This window comes from Ambystoma mexicanum, chromosome 12 (genome assembly GCF_040938575.1).
Source record: "Ambystoma mexicanum isolate Mex_15411 chromosome 12, UKY_AmexF1_1, whole genome shotgun sequence".
NCBI classification, from domain to species: domain Eukaryota; kingdom Metazoa; phylum Chordata; class Amphibia; order Caudata; family Ambystomatidae; genus Ambystoma; species Ambystoma mexicanum.
The window spans coordinates 1,094,505,892-1,094,522,388 of record NC_090936.1 but is presented as its reverse complement, the minus strand read 5'-3'; the positions used below and the strand labels follow the sequence as shown (position 1 = coordinate 1,094,522,388).

Genomic DNA, 16,497 nt, shown 5'->3' with positions numbered 1-16,497 from the left:
CTAGAATAAGTCTGCCTTAGGTTTTACTTACCTTAAATAGCTGTGTGCCATCCTAAAACAAGTTAAATAGTTACTGCTTACCTTAGTCTGTGTTCCACTGAACTGAAAAGCAACTGTAATAGTACATTACACCTTTCGGTTTTATCTGCCTAGAATAGCTGCGTGCCATTCTTAAAAAGTTTTCGGTAGGTATAGCTGACTTTGGTCTGCCTGGTGCAATCCTAAATTAGTGTAGCAAATGATTGCTTACCTTAAGTTTGTGTTCCACTGATCTGAACAGCAACTACAATTGTATATTACACCCAAAGCCTTACTCACCTGGTATAACTCAGTGTTACCCTGAATGTAGTTATAGGTTTACACTGTTCCTCGAATCTGTGTTCCAATATTCAGAAAAGTATCCGGATAACAGGGTTGGTTTACTAAGTGATTCCTTAACGGAGTGTCACTGCATGTCCGACAGGGTCAACTATCCTTGAATTACAGTAAGGTAATCTGAAAGTAAATTATGGTTTTACTCCCCATGAATAGGTGTGGCCTATACTAAATGTGTATAAAATCTGACTTCCCTAGAATTACTGTACATTTTTCTGAAGAAGGTTTCTACTTTGGTCTGTGTACCTTCAAACATTATGTTGTGCTTTTAGAATGTATTTAAAACTCTATGACATGATATATGATATAGCATTTATAACGTGCCTATACATAAGTGTTTCAAAGCACGATGACAAAGTACTTAACCAAATACTTAACTTGCCTAACTGCATTTATAATGACCTTTATTTTTTATAATACTTCTGGTTGCAAGTGTTTCTGTTGAACCCTTGGTATGACATGCATTACTTATCGTAATAGCATTTCTGATGATTGTATCTGCTTAGATTCACATGCTGTTCATATGGTCCGACATCCAGTGGTAACCGCAGAGTATTGCATCTTGTCTTTCGGGCGTGTCTGAACCCTATCGTGACGTGTGTTGTACCCAAAATCCCTCACGCGCTGCGGTCCCTCCAATTGTATTTTTTCTGCCATGAGGGAGCCCAAGGCTATAGTGAGTGAGTACATACAGAGAGAAAGTAGTAAGACGTCTATGTTCCTTCCACCCCGAGCGGGGAGGTAGGGAGGGTACATGTGAATCTAAGCAGATACAATCATCAGAAATGCTATTACGGTAAGTAATGCATGTCTTCTGATGCTTGTTAATCTGCTTAGAATCACATGCTGTGCAGACTAGCGAGCAGTACCGGGAGTTGGAGGTGGGTTGTGAGAAGGAACAGTAGAGAAAATATGTCTTGGTACTGCTTGTCCCACCTGAGAATCAGACTTAGAATGAGTGATTAGGCAATAGTGTTTTGTAAAGGTGTGTACAGAACTCCAGGTTGACGCTTTGCAAATGGATTCAAGAGGAACATTTGCAATGAATGCTATGGATGCCTCAGTGCCTCGAGTAGAGTGTGCTCTAGGCTTGAATGGCAGTTCTCTCTTAGCAAGAGTGTAACATAGTGTGATGCATTAGACAATCCACCTTGAGATAGCTGAGTCAGAGACAGGATCCCCCCCTTCTCTATCAGCTACCACTGAAACAAAGAATTGTTTAGGGTTCCTTAGTGGTTTAGTTCTTTCCAGGTAAAACATGACTGCCCTGCGCACGTCTAGTGTGTGAAGGCTTCTTTCGGCCATGTTAGTAGGGTTCTGGAAGAAAGTGGGTAGTTCGATTGACTGGTTCACATGGAACTTTGCGATGCATTTTGGGGCAAGCCTGGGATGTGTGCGCAGAACTACCTTATCTTTGTGGACTGAAACAAAGGGGTCTAGAACAGAAAGAGCCTGTAGTTCGCTAACCCTTCTGATAGAAGTGATAGCCACTAGGAAGGTATTCTTAGAAGTCAGGTCTTTCAGACTTTCCTTATGCATAGGCTCAAAGGGAGCTCCCATTAGCCTGGTCAAAACCACATTCAGATCCCACCCAAGGGCTGGGTGAGAGATGGGAGGATAAATCCTCTTAACCCCTTCCATAAAGGCTTTAATCACCGGTATTTTCCACCACAATACCTTTTGTTGTGATGTGTTGTAGGCTGACAGAGCAGCCAGATGGACCTTTAGGGAATTGAAGACTTAACTCAGTGTCCAACAGGTGGGTTGGATACAGCACGTGTAAGGGTGAGCAATCGATTGGATTGACGCCCTTGGAATTGCCGCCCTAGGAATTGCACCGACGTTTCCATTTGCTGGCATAGCAATAACGTGTATTAGGTTTTCCCGCTTCCCTGAGTATGTCCATGCACCTCTGAGGGAGTTGCAGGTGTCCAAACTCTATGATCTCAGGAGCCAGGCTGCTAAGTTCAGAGTTTGTGGGCATGGGTGTAGGGTCGCCCCCATGTCCTGAGATAGCATGTTGTACGGGCAAGGTAGCTTGACTGGTGGGGAGAGGGACATTTCCATCAGGTGAGCGAACCAGGGTTGGCGGGCCCACATGGGAGCCACCAGTATCATGGTAACTGGTTCCTGGTGCATCTTGTGCACTAGCTTGTTGAGAAGGGGAGTCGGTGGGGGGGGGGGATCGTGGAGCGTAGAGAAATTACCCCGACCATGTTATCCAGAGACCGTTCCCCTTTGATCGGTTCTGGGGGTACCTGGAGGTGTAATCTTTGCATTGGGCGTTCACCTGAGTAGCAAACAGGTCGATCTCTGGGAAACCCCATTCTGCGAAGACACTGGACACAATGTCTTTGTGCAGTCGCCATTCGTATTCTTCGGGCAGAGGGAAATCTCTGCTGAGTACGTCTGCTAGAAGATTGAGTTCCCCTGGAACATGTTGGGACAACAGAAACATCTTGTGTCTGAGAGCCCATATCCAAATGTTCTGGGACAGTTTGGATAGCCCTGGAGAGTGAGTGCCCCCCTCCCCCTGTTTGTTCAAGTAATACATAGCTGTAGTCCTGTCCATTAGAATCAGCACTGTCTTCCCTTGCAGTTGCACCTGAAAGGCTTTCAAAGCTTTGAACACCGCTAACAGCTCCAGTAAGTTTATATGGTTGGGCGCTACTTGAGGACACCAAACTCTGTGTGCTGTCTGCTGAAGCAGATGAGCTCCCCATCCTGTGAGAGATGCGTCTGTCGTGAGAGTGGCTTCCACTGCAGGGGTGCTGAAGGTCTTCCCTTTCAAGAGGTTTTCTCTTGACCCCACTGCAGAGAGAGAACGAGGGCTGGCGAGACAACTAACAGATCTTCCCATTGTCTGCTGGCCTGACACCACCGGCTGTTGAGCCACTCTTGCATGGGACGCATACGCAGCCGAGCGTGGGGAACCAAGTATATGCATGACGCCATCATCCCTAGCAAACGCATGGCTTTGCGTACAGTCACCTCCCAACTGGCTACATATTGAGGGATCTGAGAAAGCATGTTCTGAACCCTCTCGCTGGAGGGGAAGACGAGACCGTCTTCCGTCCAAATTAGAGCTCTCAGAAGAGCAAGTTACTCTCTTACCTGGCAACGTTCTTTCAATGGGATTGGTGGGTTCGGGAGCTGCTGGGAGGCCTTCCTGGAGCAAATTCCATTGGGCATCAGCATAGCTAGTATTATTAGCAACCCGTATAGTGTATGCGGCTGCTGACGTGACATGTTTGCCAGGGGCATACAGGCGCTTAGATTCCTTGTCCGGTGGGGATTCCCCCGTGGCAAGGGGTACCCCTGCCCTCCATCAAGTGGTAGTCACTACCAGTGAGTCTGCGATGGCGTGCCCTTTGATGTATAGAGGGTCGGAAGGGGAAGGTTGAAATAATTTTTCGACTCTTGGGTTCACTGCCCGTGTTTGAGCAGGTGACACCAATGAGGGTGCTACCCTTCTCTTAACAGAGTTAAGGAGGGGGATGGCATGACTCACCGGAGGTTTTTCCTTAATGATATCCTCCACGAAATCCTGCTGAGGTACTGCCTCTTGAGTGGCAATTTTAAAGTATTCAGCTGCTTTTTTCAACATGGAGTTAAATGCCATTTGGTCACCCACAGGTGAGGCCTGGCGAGCCAGGGTGGACGGAGGAGAGTCTAGGCACAAAACATCAGAGTCCTGATCTTGCTGTGTCCATGGATCATGACTTTCCTGCTGGGTTTCCTCCCAGTTGTCCGTAGTATCCTGTTGGTCTTCCTCATAGTTTAGCAGAAAAGAAGCTTCTTCTTCTTCTTCATTATAGATGTCTCTATATGTGTCCATCTGGACCGCGTCTTCCTGTTGGAAAATATGAGACTGATCTTCCTGAATTTGAAGGTTAGGGTGTACCCTAGCCCTTTTCAGGGGAGGATGATCAGAAGAACTGCTAAACTGCTCCAGCCGATACATACACCCTTCGAATTTTTCTGTAGTCCATTTAGAGGACCCAAACGGGCCTGCGCAAGGAGAAACGACGTTCTCCGCCCTGCGGCGTCAAAAGGAGTCTCTCGGTGTCGGAAAGAGGCTCTCGACTATCCTCGTAAGCGTTGTCAGAAACGGGAACCCAATCCGCCTAAATCTTTTTCCACGGTTTGTCCCATAACCTTAGGTGAAACCGGGGTAATGCCCACCGCCGCCGTAATTCTTCCGATGCTGCTTTCGATAGTCACCGAATCGTCGTGAGACAGAGGCTCCGATGATTTATCGGCAGGTGTAATACCTTCCGCTGCGCTAGAGGGCCTAGCGGTTGGTTTTCCAGGTAGAGGCCTAGCCGTAGTTTTCAGGCCTACCGGGCCTTAGACACTGTTGAAGCGTCAGGCTCCCACGCTTCGAAGCGTGTAGGTTTCGGAGTAGCACCCTTAGCTGGTTTAGATTGCCGAGTGTCAAAATGCTGCTGCAGGTGCGGGGGAAGGCTTTGGATCTAAACGATCCAAGGGAACCGGCGAAGTTTGACGGCCCTGTTGGCGCTTTCGCCTTTTTCAACGAAGACGTCGAAATTGGCGTAGGGGTCGTGTGCTTAGTGCGATGCGCTTGTACACCCGTCGCCGGGTGTTGTCCCTGTAGCAAGACCAGTGTGAAGCCTTAAAGGGTCGGGACGGGCGTGGTGGACCTAGAAGCATCCACCTCAAGGTCTATAACATCTGAAACGGATGTTTGGTCATCCGAAGTACCCCCCGTCACTTTCAGCGGGCATGGCGGTGGTCGAAGGGGGTTCCACGCGTGACATACCGTACGCGGCCCACCGCTTTACACATCGCTCCTTAAGGGTCTTAGGCCGAAGGAGTTTGCATTCCGCACACCACTTCTCGTCGTGCTCTAGGGGGAGACGGGCGTTACACGTCCTGTGTTCGTCCTTCCAAGGATATCTGACACTACACTTAGGGCAGAATCTAAAAGGAGTCCTTTCCCTAGCTAAAGGGAAGGATGACCAGACCAACAGGGAAAAGAGGGGAAAGAAGGAAAGACATACCGACAATAGGCCACCCCGACCCCATTCTCCCTACTGTATAGGTCGGCCAGAGGGCCCGACCACGTGGAAAATCCAGCCGCCGGATCTTAGGCGCCGAAATCCACAGCCGTAGACGAATCCCCCGTAGTCTTTGTCGAAGATGTTCTTGTTGGGTGAAGTAACTTAATGGAGAATAAACCGACAATTTGGTAAAGATAAACAATGTCTCTAGTAAGAGCTCCGCCATAGGGCGGCCAGTTATCTGGGCGGAAAAAAACAATCTGAGGGACCTCGGCGCGTGAGGGATTTTGGGTACACCACATGTCACGATAGGGATTGTGTACAGACACGGCTATGCCGACGTCCCCTTTCGGTCCCCGAAAGACAAGATGCAATACTCTGCGGTTACCACTGGATGTCGGACCATATGCACAGCATGTGATTCCAAGCAGATTAACAAGCATCAGAAACTACAAGTTCTTTGTGCCTTCCTACAGCCCTCTCTCACTCCAAAGGTAAGCCTGGCTACTCTGTCTATGCTACAAAATACTCAGGTGGTACAGCCTTATACCAAGAGTGGAGTTTTGTACGGTCTCAGTTGTATGGTTTCACTAAAGTCTTAATTGGACTTCAGAAAAACTGTCCTCTGTGCTGTTGGAGGTTTAGGATAGAGTGCTAGCGCCAGAGATTTGATGTGTGCCCAGCTAGACCAAAACTTTCCGTAGGTTATCACTGTATACTACTGGCAGAGGTGTTGCGGTAGGTCAGGGGTTTCAGTGTGGAAGGCTATGCAAGCTGCTATACCGGAATTAAATAGCCATAGCTGCATTCTAGAGTGCATGGGTGGGTGGTCATGGATGCAGCCTGGGTACACAGATCTGGTGCAGGGTATACATACCTTAAATACGAACAGAGTTTGTTTTCAATGTCATTTTTCTGGTCCAACGCGATTGGCTGGCCTCGCCAGTTGTTGGCTCCCTAGATTGAAAGTCTGAGCAGTGGTAGAGAGGACTGGAGGGGTAGGAGAGTGATGTATGATTGTCTGTCGATGAGGGGGTTGATGGGGCGACAATATGTCATGATGTGCCGCTGCAAACACTGCCAGCATCCATCAAGGTTTGGGTGGAAGGTTTGTTGTTGGGTTGGGTGAGATGGGTGGTTTGGGGCAGGGGGGCTGAGGTGGTGGGTGAGGGAGGGGGGGGGAGACCTAGGGGTCGAGGCCAGGGAATAGGTTGGGGGAAGTAGCACAGCTTTCCCGCAGACAATGATTTCCGTTTTCCCAGGATTGAGGATGAGGTGGTTGGTCCTCATCCAGTAGTCCATATACGAGAGGCATGATGACAGATCTGGACGGTTGGAGCCTGGCGATGTTGCGATTTTTAAAGATGATCTGGGTGTCATCTGCATAGGTTGTAGCAAGTGAGATTGTGGGAGTGGATGAGTGCGAGGAGTGGGTTCAGATAGATGTTGAAAAGGAGGGGAGACAGGGATGCTCCTTGTCGGATCAATTTTGGTACTGGTAGTGAAGTAGAGGGGAAAGGGTGAAGGAGCATGATTTGTTAGCGATTAGAGATGAAAGAGGAGATCCATGTGAGGGCAGTGTCTTTGATTCCTAAAGGGTGTAGCCTGTCTAAATGGTGTGGTCGATGGTTTTGAAGGCGGCAGAGAAGTCGAGAAGAATGAGTACAGCGCAACCTTAATGCGTCTGCAGTTCTTTTTAGGTCATCCCAGATGGACAATAGGGAGGACTCCGTTCCTCGGAGCGGTCTGAAACCAGATTGGGCAGGGTCCAGGAAGCAGTTGGCTTCAGTGAAATGGCCGAGCTGCTTTTCTGTTGTGCGTTCCATGCGTTTGGCCATGAAGCGGGTGTTGGAAATGGGCCAGTAGTCGGGGAGGAGTGGGTTGAGTGTGTTTTTTTTTTGTTTTTTTTAGGAGGTTTTTAAGGCTTCTGGAAAAGTTTTTGATGTTAGGGAGTGGTTGAGGACAATACTGCCTGCACAGGTTAAGGCTAGTAGTTTCTTGAGGAGGGTAGGCAGGCAGGGGTTCGTTCTCGGGGGAAGCTGATGGGTGGCTTTGTGCTAGGGGCAAGATGAACTCCTGCCCCTAGCACAGGACAGGGCAAACTTTGGATGGGTAATGGGCGGTGTTAGGGAGAATTTTCATTTCCATGCTTAATTCCTCCCACCTTAGAGACCCCCAGCTTTTCTGCTGGACTTTAGGACTTTTTAATTTTAACCCTGGAGTGAATAAGACCTTTTACTCACTCATGTGTTTTGACCTGATTTGGATTAGGCGTTTCCAATGTTTTTGGAATCTGACAAACTCCATAGGCATCTACTTTTTGCATGGTGATACACAGCACCTTCAGTGCATTGTCCCAGAGAAATCCTTTAGATTTCTCATAAGGTTTAAATACCTTTTCTTGTGTGAACTACTGTACTCACTTTACTTATTTTTTCAGTTTGTAGGTCCGGCACAAACCATCTTATGTGGAGTGCTGGGGGTTACCTAGTAGCCCCTTATGCTACACTCTCATGTAACATTTTTATGTTATCCTCACTACTTTAAATGACTGGTGGTAGTCGTTTAATTTTTCCTACCATTGTGCTTTCCTACCGCAGGCTGAACCCTCAGCTACAATACAGCACTCATGGGTGACCATTTCGTCAAAATGGACCCGGTCGTCGTTTTTTTGCCATTTTCTGTTTGTGAGGTCTTTCTTGGGTTTTACTCTGTGCGTTAAGACAGATTTGAGCCCTTCGTTTATCTTGCTTTGGCGGGCTTCAGCCCTGAAGCCCGCCTCTAGCTCCAGTGTATCTGGAAGGACAGGATGAGATAGAGGGTCCCGAAACTCCCCTGTCCTTTGTCTCTAGGAATGCTTGAATGCAAACACTCCTGATTGGCTGGCTGGCTGTCCTGTGAGGACAGCCTCCCTGCTGTGTGATTGACTGCCTAGGCTGTGCATGAATGGGAGAAACCTGCTTAAAAGGCAAGGGCTTTGGGACTAGAGGCAGAGTCGACCACTGGGAAAAAAACACCAGATGAATAAACAGTGAACAAAGCTTGCTGCATCCTCCTGGAGATTTGAATTGCCCGGTGAAGACCTGCTGCTGTGCTGAAACTCCTTTTTTAATTTGATAGAGAAGCTCTGGAAGGGACGACTTCTACCCTTGGGCGAGTGGGACCAACTAACCCTGAGATGAACTCCACTGGAGCATCTTGCCCGACTGGCTGTACTTCCATTGCTGAAAGAACATAGTGCCAGGGGTCGAGTAATCCGTAGTTAAGTGAAACGTCTGAAATCAAGCTAGAAGCTCCAGGAGTCGCCTAAGGACCCTCCAGAAGCAGGACGACCAGAGCTAGAGGCCCCCTCACCTGAATGCAGGACCCAAGGAGTGAAGTACGCCCAACCGGAATCTGAGATCTGCGACAGTGCTCTTTGCTTAGCTCTGAAACCGTGAAGTGCCGCTGAACCGAAAAGAGCCTGCAGCAGTCGACGACCTCGCAAGTACCGCCACAGTAGCCCTCCAGATGTCCTCCCTCTTGTCCGCATGACTAAGGCTCAGGAACACTGGGTCTGCACTTCTGTAGCAGGACAGAATCCAGCTGGACCACTCCTCTTCAAACCAGAGGTACTGTTTAGACTTGGGATACTTACCTCAACATCTTTTAGCTGTGCTTTTCTCAGTTGGGAATTGCAGTGGCTTACTTTTAGAGTCGATTCCAACTCTGTTTCCAGAGGCTAAACAGCTTGTGCCCCTAAAGTGATTTTCTAACAAACTCTCTAACTTTGTGCAAGACTTTGATTCTAAGAAGTGCCTCAGCTCCATAGACTGTTTCAATTTGACTTTGGCTGTCCTGGCTCCCTGCTAGCCCATTGACTTTGATATTGTTTGTCCCTCATAGGTGTTAACTTGTTTTAGACTGTTACTGCTGGGAAATGCTTGTTTAGATTTCATTGGAAGATTTAAGTGTCGTCACATACAAAGAGAACCTGTTTAACCTTTTCCTTCCTTAAACCTTTCATTCCTGCAACTTCAGAATCTGCAAAGTATAACTAGTGTGATATATAAATGCAGTTACTGTCCTTGTGATTGAAGTCCCCTAAGGGTGTAGGAATTGTGTAAGAAGCATATCCAAAGATTATCCACTAAATTGTTCTGATTCTGAAAAGGAATTTTAAAGTGTATCTACATGGTTACATGAATTGCCTTTTTAAAGAACGCTTGTTTAAAAATTGATGTTAATTAAATAAATAATTATTTATAACAAATCTTGAATCAGAGTGTTACTTGGATACTTGTATTTACAGATTACATTTGTACAGTTCTACAGCTCACATTTACACCTCGTCGGATAGGCCTGGCTGCTAAGTCACACTACGAACTTGTGTACTACAGACCTATACCAAAAGGTGGGTTACCTTATACCAAGTAGATAAGTGTTGTGTAGTCTCACACAGTGTGACTGCACCAATTCTTACCCAACAGGCAGGGGCACTGTTTCTAGTGTAGAGATGATGGTGGAGTGTCTGTCGATAGAGACGTTGTGGAAGTGTTCTGAAAAGGCATTGCAAAGGGATTGGGTGTTGGGTGGGGGATTAGAGCAGCCCGCCGAATTGAATTCAGAAATGATTCTATGCTTTCTTGGTTTTTATGATTTCCAATCTGTAAGCCCTTGTTTGTCTTGCTAGGGCGGTTTTGTTCTGGGCGGTTGGGTTAAGTCTCCAGGTCAGATCCAGATGGTGCTTGAAGGTTTTGAGCGATTTTGAGGCTAGCGGTCTACCTCTGTGTGGGGCCTGACCTCATAGAAGCCGTTTTGTTGGGGTGAAGGGTGCGAGGGCGTTCTAGAGCCAAAGGTCAAAGAGTTTGACGGGGGAGCTTCCTGGAGGGAGAGTGCTGGGAGTGAGGTTAGGAGGGATTGAGGTTAGGAGGGAGTGAGCTAGATCCAGGGTGATAACGACTTTGTTCCAGAGTGTCTTGAGATGTGAAAATATTCAGAACGCACTGAAAAAAAGGTTATTGTATCCTAATCCATCTCTAGTGACACAAAGCATGATTTATTTTCAGTTGTACAGATTTCCAATTCCTTCCGCTTAAAGTGATTTTTGTTAATGATGGGCAAATCGTTTGGAAAATAGGCCTTTTCGGAATGCATACCTGCAAGGTGGTTGATGCATTTGCTTGGTTATCCTAGCAATAGTCAACAAGGAAGAATTTAGCAAAACCAATTGGCAACCCAGACAGATAAATGGGATACTACACCACAAAGAGCTTGAAAAGGGGAAACAAAAACTTACAGTTGGGCTGGAAGAGACGCGCTGAAAGGTGACTGAAAAGCTACATCACACACCAGCTTTCCCAAGATAAGAAGTTGGCCACTCCATGCACTGTAATACTCTAAAAGTAAACAAAAAAAATTTAAAAAAAAATTAGAAACAAACCAATGACAAAATTCATAAATGTGTGTGGAAAAAAAACATTCATGACCTACCATCTGTATTGCGCAAGGTTCTAGTGAGAAAGATAAGAAAAAAGATGTTAAGATGAGAGGAAATTAAACACCTTTAACTTATCAAATTATCAAAACACTAAGCCAGTCTTACCTATTTTTATCAGGCATTGTATTTTTAGGCTGCATTGTATGTTTAGGCTCCATGTACTGGAAAGCAAGAATTATGTATGGACAGACTTGTCTTGGCCGCGTAACCACTCTGCCATTGTTTAACTCGTACAAAAAATACTAAAAAAAAAAAAAACAACAGATAGGCTGATTAAATGCTCATATACCAGACTTTCTCCTCTCAAATGAAATACAGGAAAGATGTTCTTTTGAGTTCTAATTAGGAAAGCTTTACCTGATTTAATTCAAAGGCTTGGAAATGACTAGTTCGGATAGACATTTTGCTATTCTTTGTGGATACATGGCAATCATAGCCAGGAGATGGAACAGTATAGCTTGTTGTGTAGTTCTCTGGAACAACTTTCACTTTCCCCTGTAACAAGAAAACAGAAATTAAATTGTTAATAAATAAAAAGGTTTTAAAAGCAGTTCGATAAAAACCATATGTTAGGGAGTTTTACAAAAGTCCACCAATGATAGGACTTGTGAAGACTCACACTTGGTACACAAGACTCCAACTCTTAGTATAGGCCGGTACCACACAAGTAGGTTGGTAGCAATGGCTGAGCAGCCAGGCTTATCTTAGAAGGGAGAAAGGGCTGTAGATGGTACTGTTGGGGAGAATTCTCTTATAAGGCTAATTTCCCAAACCTAGTGAGTCCCCCAGCAGCTTTGCTGGATTTTTGGGGTTTGTTTTTCTCCTGCTAAGAGGGAGACTCTTTTTCCTCCCACTCTTAGGCATGATTTGAGTGTCTTTGACTCTGTGTGCTTATGGGCTATGGGGTTTTCTTTCTACTCCATAGGGTATCATCTATTTTTTATGTGCGTGTTAGCCAGCACCCTCAGTGCAGTAACACAGGGGTGTCATAGTGACCCCCAAACATAGACTCCATACCCTGGGACTGACTACTGTCTCCCAGGGCATATAAAGTCACCATTGACTTTACTAGTACTAAATTGTCAACAGAACCAGTACAAACCATCATATTTTGGAAGCACTGGAAGGGGTTAATTATACTGCCCCTGGGTCTGTTTTCAAGGGGGTCCAGTCCTCCCCCTTGTCGAGTTTCTGGCTGGTGGCAGTGGTTACCACACAAAATATTCCACCGGAATATTCTCTATGGGATGTTCCCATTGATTTTAAACGCACCACTTTTTGGTGCAATGTTAAAGATACCGCCGGTTTATTTATTTAATATTAAATCCCCGGTGGGGTCTTTTTGCCAGAACTCTTTTCTAAAATGGCGTTTGTGTCCGTCTCTGTAACTCTGACCAAGGTCGAGCCCTTTGTTTCACTATTTTGGCGGGCTTCTCCACAGAAGCCCTCCAAATGGTGCCACTCTGTCTGGGTTCCACAGGAGTGGTCGAAAAGGGAATTGGCACCCTGGACTGCGTTGCCTCAGCAACCCAAGTCACACTCTACTCTGATTGGCCCATTGGTGAGCCGCCCAGCTCACCACTTAGCATGTGTGATTGACAGCTAGGCTGATGAATGGGGGGTTTTCTGCATAAAAGCAGGGCCTTTGGGACTGGAACTTCAGAAGTCGCCACAGGACCTAAGAATCCGAAGAGGGAAGAAGCTGAGCCATCTGCAACCACCGGTGAAGCCCTGCTGCAACTACCTCACCACTTTCCCCGACGACAAGAGAAGATCTTCTGCTGGACGAGTCTTCTTCCTCTGAGCTGGTGGGACCAACCAGTTCACCCTTTTCGCCTTCCAAAGACGTCTCTTGGTCGAATCGCCCGTGCCAAGCACCCCGGCGGCCGGATAGCCAAGCTTCACCACTTTGACCGCAAATAAAAGGAACGCTCCTTTTATTGACAAACTCTGCGGCTGATTTCATCCCTGTGCAGTGCAACGACTCTACGTTTCCTCCTCGACGAGATCGTCTCTTCCCCTGGTCGAAACAACGAACTGTAACCACTGACAGGAACAACTGCCACAGCTGGAACTACCTCTCTGTTTAAGGTACTGTGTCCTGCCTGGCCTCCCTTTCTTCGGTTTGCCCAAGGTGACCCTTAAATCCTTGGCTTGCCAACTGGGTTGGCCCCAGACCTAACTTTACCTTCTTGAATCGCCCCAACCTCTTTTGAACATTCTGCAAAGACTTTTAGTGCATTTTTAAACCGTGTGATCCTGGGCACATTTCGCTTTGCTCCCTTTTAAGTGGGCCTGGCCTATGAACTTTGGCTCTACAGTCTATACTGCCTTTATTGCCTTGCTGAGAACTCCTAATAGTGTTGGGACCTGTTTTATTTCTATGCTCTGCCTTTTTCTCTCCCTTTAACTGAACTATTGGGGTGCCATCAGGTTATGCGCTCACATCTGTTTAACAAATCGTGGTGTTTTAATTCTGACTTGTCTAGTAGTTATTAAGGGAGGTGTGTATACTTTACCTGACTGTGTTTTAACTTGCTTTTGATTTAGAGTGCTAGTATATTGCCTAGTGTGTTTTAAATAAATAATGATATACTTGCTCTACTGTGTTTTTAGCCGTAATGTGTATACTCTATATACTGCCCTACTCTTCTTGAGAGCGGTCTGACTGCTCAGCCACAGCTAACAGGTAAATCTGGGTGGTGCGGACTGCTACCAATTGGGTTTACAGCTTACTCCTGCATTATTCATCTTTTTGCAGTGTTCCCTAAGGGAACTGCACAGGATTCTGCCTAACAGGTACAACAATCTTAGGCTATACCGGTAGGCGCAAAGGAACCCTGAAACACTAAACGTTGTATACAAATAATGGTTTATTTTAAATATACACTAAGGTAAGTAATTGTTCAGCAAGCCAAGTACTAGAACGCACAATAAGTAACTTCTGAAAAACCAATGCTTTATTAACAGTAAGTAAACCACTTTGTAATACTTTTTAGAATGGCAGAATGCATTTCAAAAGCAAGTAAAATACTTTTGTAATAACTGTTTCTATTAAGATAAATGAAACAAAACCAATATACGTTAAGTAAATACTTTGCAATCATTTCACAGAGGCCTAACACTTTAGAAGTCCATCCCTAACTAGTTATGAGTGTCTCAAGATTTAGTTTGGAGGGCAACACAGGAAAGGCACAGCTGTAGAAAGTCAAAGGTTCCAGAGGAAGTCTTCTGTAGCAAGTAACAATCTTTGTTGGAAAAAGAGTCAGGGACTTAGTAGAAGTCTCCCTGTAGGCTCACCAGTGTTAGGCCTGTGCGAACGTGTATGAGCAAACTCCCAAACACACAATTCAGCACTCCAGCAACACAGGAGCAGCAATTCAGCTCTAGGTAAGTTTAGCCAAGAGTCTCACAGTACCTTGGTGTTAGGACAGTGTTTCTAAAGTCCATCTAAGTAAGACTATCCATTGGGCAATACACAAACGCCAACTCTTAGTATAGGCCTGCACCACACAAGGTAATGGTAGGTGGCAGAGCAGCCAAGCTCATCTTAGGAGAGAGACGGCTGTAGGAAGGTACCAAGAACTTGTAGCATACACATATCCAAAGAAACACTTATACGCTGATATATGTAAAAAAAAATAATGGTTTATTTTGTATGTACACAGGCAAAGAGAATTCTTTAAAAAGGTAAGTACTATTATAAACAATAAACACAATGTAAAAACCAACAATACTTCTGGAAAGTAAATCAAAGTATAAAAGACTAAGCATGGCAGTATGCAATTCAAGGTAAGACCCCATTTGTAGTAAACTATTACCATTAGTTTGTTTCAGGAATAATAAAGTTATTCTACAAACTTTGCAAGTAAATACATTGCAACCCCTGTAACTAATCTGTTTCAGGATTAATTTATTTATTTTCAATTTATTTATTGTTAGCTTGTCAGGCGCTTATACAGGAAGTAAATGCGGTTTCAAAGCACCCACAGGGCAACAAGGAGGGGACAAGGGATGAGAAACAATTAAAATGCATAAATATATCAAAATACAGTGGAGGGGGGGCACAAACCTACTATGCCTTGTGAGTGTTCAGAACATGCAAGTGCAGAAGGGAGAGGGAATGAGATAGGTGCTGGGGTGCTCATGGGTGAGCAACGGGTGAAGTGCAATGTAAGGTAAGTGCAAGCATCCAAGGGTGCAGGGTGACCCGAGGCAAGTGCAGAGGATAGACAGAAGCTGGGGTGATTCAGTGTGGTAGGTCAGGGCCCTGAACACCAAACAAGCAACTGTGAGATTAGCAGAGGAGAGAGGGAGGGGAGGAGGTTAAGAGGAAGGTCTTGAGGATCTTCCGGAATTTAATAAAGTCCTGCTCAAGACGAAGAGGGAGGGGGCTGTTCCAAAGAAGGGAGCCAGCTGTGGAAAGCGATCAACCTCCTGCCTTCTTTAGCCAAACGCTTTACACCCAAGGAGCTGGTGCCAGAGTAGTGCATAGGTCTAGAGCGGGAATATTTAGCAAGAAAGTTGCAGATAGTGTGGTCCCCGGGCCAAGACAGCCTTGTAGATGATACAGAGGGATTTGAATTTAATCCGTGAAGCAAATAGGAGCCAGTAAAGACTTTGTATAGGGCAGAGAGACGCAATGACTGGGCTTGAGGCCAAGGATAAGCTTGCTGCCCTATTCTGGATTAGCTGGAGAGGCTGAAGAAAGTAGATTCAGGAGGAGGCTATTGCAATAGCCAAGCCTAGAGAGAACCAGGGCTAGGGTAACATTGAGCTTCTGGGGGGAGGTGAGAAAAGGTAGAATTTCTTTGAGAGGGAAGATCTGAAAGTGGGACTTCTTGGCAATTTCCTGAGTGTGAGGGAGGAAGGAGAGAGAGTAGTCGAGGATGACTGAGGTTTCTGGCTTCAGGAGAGGGAGCCAGATGGGAGCCCATGGAAGAAGACCAGAGTGAAGGGAAGAAGGCCAGAGTGAAGGGAAGAAGGCCAGAGTGAAGGGGTCCCAATCGGAAGGATCTCAGTTTTGCTGGCATTGAGGCAGAGATAATTGGAAGTGCACCAGGCCTGGATGGCAGAAAGGCAGTTGGGGATGATGGAAGGTGCAAGAGGTTCAGCAGGAAGTTTGAAGAAGAGTTATGGGTCGTCAGCATAGGACAGGAAGTTGGAGGAGATGAGGAGTGCCAGCTGAGTAAGGTAGATGTTAAAGAGCCAAGGTGAGAGAATAGAGCCCTAGGGGATACCACAGATGGAGAAGGAAGCAGGAGAGGAGAAGCTGCCCAAGATGACTTGGGAGGAGCGGTAAGTTACAAAGGTCGTCAGCCAGTCCAGTGCCCGCTCCAAGATACCAAGGGGGTCATGGAGCCTTTGTATGAGGATGAGTGGTTGACTGTGTCAAAGGCAGAGGAGAGATCAAGAAGGATGAGGACAGCAGGGGAGTTGGAATCCAGGGGTGCAAGCAGTTATTCACGGGTGTTCGGAAGAGCAGTTTCCCTGCCTCTGGATACTCGGAATCCAGATTGATGGTAGTGTGAAAGGTGAGTTGAGACAAGGCCAACTCCTCCAGCAGTTTCCCCAGGAAAGCGGTGCTGGAGATAGGGCAGTAGTTGGCTGAACAGGAAG

The 16,497-nt window shown here is 46.3% G+C and overlaps 1 protein-coding gene across 7 annotated transcripts in view; it reads right to left on the bottom strand.

Annotated features, from left to right (window-relative positions):
- TASOR2 (transcription activation suppressor family member 2) overlaps positions 1-16,497 on the bottom strand; it is a 1,665,218-nt gene that overhangs the window by 1,468,279 nt on the left and 180,442 nt on the right. For all 7 annotated transcript variants that reach the window (XM_069629643.1, XM_069629647.1, XM_069629648.1 and 4 more), the window contains exons 6-9: positions 11,236-11,373; positions 10,984-11,120; positions 10,872-10,891; positions 10,678-10,777 (exon numbers count right to left, since the gene is read on the bottom strand). In XM_069629643.1, the coding sequence (XP_069485744.1) occupies positions 10,678-10,777; positions 10,872-10,891; positions 10,984-11,120; positions 11,236-11,373 (395 nt within the window). The remainder of the gene's footprint in view (positions 1-10,677; positions 10,778-10,871; positions 10,892-10,983; positions 11,121-11,235; positions 11,374-16,497) is intronic.